Source organism: Cariama cristata, unplaced genomic scaffold, assembly GCF_000690535.1.
Source record: "Cariama cristata isolate BGI_N322 unplaced genomic scaffold, ASM69053v1 scaffold35271, whole genome shotgun sequence".
Classification (NCBI taxonomy): Eukaryota; Metazoa; Chordata; class Aves; order Cariamiformes; family Cariamidae; genus Cariama; species Cariama cristata.
In genome coordinates, this window is record NW_009600465.1 from 3738 (window position 1) to 11306 (window position 7569).

The window sequence follows — 7569 nt, forward strand, 5'->3', positions numbered from 1 at the left end:
TACATCTGGTGCAAACAGCGGCTCTGCAAGGTCAGAGAGGAGAAAAGGAGAAAGATGTAGACACAAAAGGATTCCCCACTCCCATATAAAAAATAGTCCACAGAGAAAAAACAGGGATTGTATAAGTTATTTTTAAAAAATCTGTAAAACAACATAGCCAAGGATATTTTAAACACAATTATATAAACACCACATGACTTAATAGTAGGAGAGAGCATGAAAAGGTTTGGTTTAGGGAAGGGTTTTGTAGAATGAGTTTCCTGGCCGGATCCCTAGAATGTCTCATTTGGAAACAGATGCCCAAGAAAAATCACTGCCATGAACAGGAGGATTTTGTGAGAGAGAGGGGTATACCCAGCAAAACAGGAGAAGGATCGTAACACAAAATGCCAGAAGAGATTAATTGAGACACCATCTCGTTTAGAGGAAGGATCCAGCTCATTCCAGAACTCAATTAATCAGCAACTTACTAGCAGTTCCAGTTCGTGGCAAGGCTGTGACCCCAGAGGCTGGTCTGTGCGGACGAACCCTCCCAAATCCCCAAGACTCCCTGTAGGCACACGGGTCTTGCCTGCTTGCAGTTACCTGCAGGACAAAGCCCTGCCAGCCTTGCTGGGCTGACACGTCTGCAGAGCCACCTGGATCAGCTCTCGCTTTGGTCCTCAAATTTCCAGTGATTGCCACGGCCAGAGAGAAACAGCTACCGACCGAATCCGAACAGGAGTGCCAGAGTGGGCTTTAGGGCACCGCTCCGGAAACCACCTAATTCATCGTTTTACGTATGTACAGAGCACAGCGCTGGCCGTTTGCAATGCAGGTTTATATCAGCTGTCACCTAGCAGAAAAGGGTACCAAAAATTAAGCCAGAAACGGCTCTTGCTTCGCAGATGTGTGAAGTCCTGCATCCTTTGCAGCAAGGGCTCCCGCCAGCCGCTCGGAGCAGGCAGATCAGTAGGATTTCTGCGAAGAACCAAGCATGTGTACATGGATCATGCATCGGTCCCTGCTCACGAGGAGTGTTTGAGAGTATTAATATCACCGCTTGTCTGCTGCCTTTCAGGACTTGATCATTCAGGGTACGATCCAATCTCTGCTTAACATATTGCTATAGAAACGCACCGACAGTGATATTAAAGCTATCAAACTTACGAGCAAATGCTTGACAGCACCATGTAAACTCTCCCAAAGCTGAAAAAATAAACTTTTGTCCTAAACATTTGGCAAAACTGGGCTGGCAGTTGGTGGAAGTCCTGGATGGATGCAGCCGCTGAACTTTACCCAGCCATAAGACACGTCTGACAGCAGAACTGTACAAACAGCTTCTTTTCACAGAGCTTGTTTGATTTCACCATCTCACAGAAAGTCTTGTCAGCTGGGAGGCCGAGGCGAGGAACAAGAGAAAATGAGAGCAGATTAACATTTTAAATAAACAAACATTGCACGTAACAGGCGGTGTAATTCGTTCCAGTGTTGGAGGAAAGAGAATTGAAAAGCAGTTGCTTTTAAGGGCATCTTTCACACAGTTTTAATGAAGGAATAAAGCAGCTTTGCAGCGAGTGGGAGAATTAGCCCCGAGACTAAACTATAGCCAAATACAAACGCTTGGATGCGTTTGAGCAACGGGCAGATATCCAGCAGTTCTGCCAGGTAAGCCGCCTGCCCATCGCAGCCAGGGCCCAGCTTGCTACAGCCGTGCCCCAGCAAGCCCAGGAGCTCCAGTGCTTTTGGCTTTCTGCTCTGAAGGGAATCCCCCAAACCCCTCATTTTTGCTACTGGGAAAGCACTGCTGTGCCAGCGCTTCTGCCACAACTACTTACCGTTGGTGCAGGTTTCATTTGTTACACAGGAGCCACCGAGGAGGCTGAAACCTTCCTTACACTTGAGGCAGTTTCCACCGGAGCCCTCGCAGGCTGAGCAGTGGTCGTCGCACCTAGGGACAGAGACCCTGCTGTGGTCTGAACCGGCACCGACACCCAGACCCCGGCCATCCAAAATGGGCTGTCAGCCAGAAAACGTGTCTGCCAGCACTGCAACACCCAAACTGAACCGGAGGATGTGGAAAACAGCGAATCTGAACCTTGAAAAGTTATCAAAGCCCCGGGAAAAATGGGCTCGGTGGTGCCAGCTCAATGCCCAGTGACAGCTAATGACATCCCAAAAGCGCCTGCTGGGAAGGCTCAGCGGTACATGCACCTCTCCTCCCAGCAATCCCAGTTAGAAAAAGGGCTGTGAGGGGAACCTATGCTGCTCCCACCCACTTGCTCAGGGAAAAAAGCCCATCAGCTGTGCCTCCCGCTTGGGGATGGTGGCTTGCAGAGACCATACCCAAAATCCCTGGGAAGGGATGCTGGACCCCTGTTCCTCCCTGCTGGAGAGCCAGCGTGGGTGAGTGAAACCCTGGGCAGGCAGGCACTGTACTGCATGTTCCCAAGTCACCTCTAATCCTTCCCTTTCATCTTCACTTTAACGAGGCTGAATCCACTCCCACTCCCCACTTAAAGCACAGAGTGCCGGTGAGTGGGAGCAAATTGCTGCCTCCCGGCATCTCCCAGTCTCCCGCATGCAGTGCCCGCGCTGGGCCAAGGCAGGTGAACGCTCCTCCAACACAGCCGCAGGGCAAACGGAGCAGGTTTGATTGAAAGCTGGAATATTTGCCTAAACATCACCATTCCTCCCACACCTCCTCCAAAGAGCCTGGGGCCAGGGCTGAGCCCCTTCCACCGTAGCCCTAAGACACCTTGGCTGGCTGACTCCGGCGGGGGAGCGTGCAGCTTTGCTGGTCTTAAATCTATAAGACAGGGGCGTGTGAGGTCCAGCCCCACGGCTGCCCTGGCTCCCTCATCCCTATTTTAATTTCCCTAGCAAACACCTCTAGCTGTGAGCTGTTTTCAGCTTCTTTTTTTTTTTTTTAATCATTGCTGCTAGTGCTCTGCATCGGTCCCAACTTTGCTCCGGTCACGATCAGGGAGGTAACGTACCTCTTGCAGACTTTGTTGGGCAGCCCGTGGCTGTCGGCAGGGTAGAAGCCCTCACGGCAGGCGGGGACGCAGCGCCAGTGGGGTGCAGGGGGCTCGGGGGCACACGGCGCGCAGTCCTCCTCGCCTGGCCCTGCAAGGACAGGGGAGAGAGCAGATGACATGGGCGGTTTTGGAGACGGAAGCCACATCGCACCAGCGTGGCCGCAGCCCTGCAGGAGATGAGGGGCACCGGCTCAGCTCTACACAGGAGTTAACAAGCTGTTTGTTGTGCCACCAGGGTCCTGCACACCTGCTTGACTCCCACTCCAAAAACACCCAGCCAGGACCCAATGTCCTGCCCGTCTGCGGAGCCAAGAGCTGGCCACAGGGACTCATCAGGGGACAGCATATCAAAATCTTCTCCGGGACATCAGCCACCGCTCCTAAGTGTGCACCGGTTTGGCTTTCCCACTCTATGCAGAGTAACATGTGGAAAAGAGATGCTAAATTGGGCTGCGGAGGAGCTGGAGGAGGCAATGGCTTGGGGGAGGAGCTGGGAAAGCAGAAGGCTCCACTCTGACGCTGGCATGTTGCGGCTGGATGGCAAACGGTGGTGATGGAGGTGGTATTATTAGAGGCCTTCCACGCGCCGGGCTTGAGAAATGGTTATGCAGGAAAAGGAGACGAAAAAAGGCTTGAAAAATAATTGTGGTGAAGTACATTTACACTGACTGGAATAAGAATTAGAAGGGAAGTAATTTTCTTAAGGGATTAAGAGCCTGTTCCTTTCCACGCTTGCCAACAAGATCAATAAATATTTTGGATTTAGTCTTAGGAAATTGCCCATGTATGATAGATGAGATTCATGCCACTGAACATGAATTGTCTAGAGATCATATTATTATCAGATCTATGATGATTTCGAGGGCAGACGCAAACATTAACAATGGAAAATAATTGGACTTTCAAGAAGCGAAAAAGGCAGGATTTAAAGAGAACGCCGAGCGACCTCGGGCAGCGGGGGAAAGCCGGCAGCGGCCAGCCTGGCCCCACGGGGTGGCCGGGATAACGCGCCTCGGCTGCCTGACATTTTTATATGCTGCAAAGCCATCTTCCATCACTCCGAGAGGGTTTTATGGCCTCCTCTGCAACCTTATTAAACTAAAGCACCTGGCTTCAGAAGGATCGGGAAATAAAGAATGGCTCTAATAAAAATGTAAAAACTCCCTGAAAACCCTTCCAGTATGAACATACTCCCAGTGCCTTGCGGGATGTGCTGGCCAGCTGGGATTGATTCCCCTCCGGCACGCTCTGCCTTGGCTTGACATGGGTACGGTGGGCATCGGCTCTTGATGTATGAGGGTTTTGGGGTTTTTCAAGGGGATGCTGTGGGGCAAAGGACATACCTGTGCTGGTGGGACAGGTCTCACACCGCCGGGGCTCCCGGCTGAGGTACATGGCAGGCTGGCACTCCGGCACGCAGCTCTCTCCTGCCAAGCTGCCAGAAAAGCAAAGAGGATGTTTGCACCCAAAGCTACAGGCTCTGGGGACTCGACTCCGCATCCCCCAGTGCTTTACAGGAGCTTCAGCCCACAGCACAGGAGGCATCAGAAAGCCAGCCAGCACTTCACGAGAAATTAAAGTCCTGCCTGGACCAAAGCAATGGTTGCAGGTTCCTTAATTAAGTATAAATAAAATTATTTGTTTCCCCGCGGGCAGCCAGCCAGGCTCTCCCAAAGACCTTTTGCACCATGAGGCTTCCCGGAATAAAAGGAAATTGGTTCAGTGCTGTGGCTGCACCGGTGCTGCTTCACCGTGGCAGGGATGATTTGAAGTCCCGGCTTAAAAGGATATTGGACAATAAAAAGCAAGCGCCATGCAGATTAAGTCTGACAAGTGCCTTTACTTTTGCTTTTCCGAGGGAGTAGACAATCTTTTGGCAGCGGTAATTTCTTTGTCTGAGAGAGCCATGCTGCTACGCTCTGGCTGACTTACAGCCCCTGAACTATGCAAACTGCTATGGGATTGTACTTCCACGCACATTTGGGGACTGAAAACAGCTTTTCCCCAGTGCTGACTCTGCTCGCTGGCACGGCTGGGCTCTGCGTCCCACAGGAGCCATGTGGCCAGGAGCAAGGGTGCCCGGTCCTCCTCGCAGGGTCGGAGCAGCCCTGCCTGCACCCGCATTGTTGGAAGACCACTATCCTATACCAGCCCCACTCAACAGGTACATCGGATAAAATTTTCCTGCATGGATGAAGCTGAGGGAAGAGTTTCTGCACTTGCAGGGAGCATTTTCAGCCTGCCTGGAGCAGCTCAGCCTGGCACCGGCTCTGCCAGGTGAGCAAAACCAAGCGGCCTGTTTGGCTGGGACGGTTCTGACAGAGCTGCCTGAGACTCAGGAGGAAGCAAGCACTTTGCGATGTGCAGTGTAAATGTTTTCATTGCTTGTTTTGCCCCCCTTGGAGATGCTGCGATGCCAGAAGCTGCTCTGGTCACAGGTCACCAAATTTGTATGAGCGCTTCCGAGCCCGCAGCACAGCACTTACTTACCCACCACCCTGGCAAGTGTTGGAGAAAAGGAAATTAAATTTAAATCAGGCTTTTCAGCTAAGAAAGGGGCACAAAGCACCACCTTTCAATTCCCAGCACTCTGCGCCACATCTGTGGTACCATGGAAGCAGGATCTCAGGTCTTTAACTAATTCACTCTCTAATTTCCCATCGGTTTTCCGAAATTTAAACCACAGATACCAATGCTGCAGGTATAAACTCCTCCTGTGCTGATATTTTACCTGAATCCATCTTTGCATGCAGTACATTTGTCTGCTTCACCGACACATTTTTTACAGCTTTGATGACATTTCAGACAGCGTTTCTGACCTTTCAAAAAACAAAGCAAGGCAGAAAGAATAAAATCTGGACAGTGATTTGCAAAGCCCCGCTGTACCCCAGCGCCAGCTCCCTGGGGCGGAGAGGCACGTCCCCCACCCTGACGGGCCCCTGCTATTGCAGATGACCTTATCTGTCATTGATTGCTAATAAGAAATATGCTTTGCAAGCAGCTAGGATCATTAATTACAGTCTTCTAATTCAGAGCTGAGTTAAGCGCCTCTGCTTTGCACCACGCTCTGCACACCCAGAGGTTTTCCTCTTCCCTTCGCTATGCAAAGCAGGTCCGGGGGGGTTGGAAATTCAAAGCCAATACTCAAAAATCAAGGTATTTTCTCCACCCATAGCACTTAGAATAGAAACAACCCCTGCATATCCTCATGCTATGGCTTGCAAGTGATAAACATCCTTACGTTCCTCGGTGTAAAACCCGGCCGGACACAGCACCACGCAGGTGCTCATCTCCTGGTGATGGTAGAGGCTCCGCTTGCACGCCGTGCACTGGGTCGGTCCCCTCCCGACGCAGCGCTCGCAGCCCTTGTAGCACCGGCGGCACCTCCGGGCACCTTTGTCACCGAAAAACCCGGCGGGGCACGAGCTCACACACATCCTAGGGAAGGAACCGAGAGCGCATGGGCTTTGGTGCCAACAGCCGACCACCTCCGGGCAGTCAGGCGCTCGCCGCCGTCCCCTCGCCTGCAGCGTTCGGGGCATCTCCCAGCCTTGGTGGTGATTTGGGCTTGTTTACTTCTTATTCGTAAGATTTAGGGTGTCTTGAATGTCGTGGCTCTGTAACAATGAGCGAGGGACTCTTGGCGAGCAACCCGACTATGGGTAAACTTTCCCTATGCCAGTCCAAGGGACTGAGAAGTGGACATTCCAGTTCCAGAAGTGATTAGACACCTCAGCTAGCTGTCCCTTGGGCATGAGTGACCCTAGCCAGTGAAGCCAATGCTTCTTCCCCAGCACAATTACATGGCCAAGGTCCTCCAGGGCTCTCCAGCTCCATGTCCCCCAAACCCATCATACCCTAGTCCAGGGCAGGGATCCCCACGCCTCCTCCTCCCTCCATTTTCTCTCTCATACGTTTCGTTCTCTGTGCAAACATCTATCACCCACGCTGTGGTGCAAGCCCTGCGGAAAGGCACTGCCACTGCCCGGGGACCCTGCAGGGACACCCCACTACCCCTCACCTGCCGGTTTTCACGCTGCCCAGGCTGTAGTGGATGCAGTTCAAGCACTGGTCGGCATTGGGACCGTCGCAGCCCTGGTCGCCGCACTCGGGGTGACACGGACCTGGGGAGAGAGAGGATGCTCTGAGCACACCCTGCCTGGACCGACAGATGCAGGGAAGGGGCTGGGGACCCTCTGCCTATCTTATCCTGTATCTATTATCTCATAGATCTTATATATCTTATCCTATCTATCCTATGGAGCTGCATGGCTCCGGGTGCTCATCTCTCCTCCAGCTCATCCTCCCTGGCATGAACCCCACTCAGCCTTCCTCTGGCTGAACACCCCGGTGCAGGAGCAGCTTTGAAAGAGGGGCTGGACCCACTCCTCGGGGACCATCAGGGACGCCCGCCCATGCCCGTGCTGGGTGGAAGGTGGGCAGACAAGCTTTTTTTACTCCTCAGACAGCTGCACTACCAATTTGTGGCGGGAGCGCCGGGACGGGGCATTTTGCTACCTTCTAATTTCACCGTCCTGCTGCCCCGCGC

At 52.5% G+C, this 7569-nt stretch overlaps 1 protein-coding gene across 1 annotated transcript in view; it reads right to left on the minus strand.

The window, feature by feature from the left end:
• Window positions 1-1274: 1274 nt before the first annotated feature.
• Window positions 1275-7569, minus strand: part of PCSK6 (proprotein convertase subtilisin/kexin type 6) — a gene marked incomplete at its 5' end in the record, with an annotated part of 14281 nt that continues 7986 nt past the window's right edge. Inside the window, 7 exons of the mRNA XM_009710035.1 lie at window positions 1275-1372; window positions 1818-1930; window positions 2979-3108; window positions 4364-4455; window positions 5752-5839; window positions 6262-6458; window positions 7042-7144. Of these exons, the coding sequence (XP_009708337.1) occupies window positions 1275-1372; window positions 1818-1930; window positions 2979-3108; window positions 4364-4455; window positions 5752-5839; window positions 6262-6458; window positions 7042-7144 (821 nt within the window). The remainder of the gene's footprint in view (window positions 1373-1817; window positions 1931-2978; window positions 3109-4363; window positions 4456-5751; window positions 5840-6261; window positions 6459-7041; window positions 7145-7569) is intronic.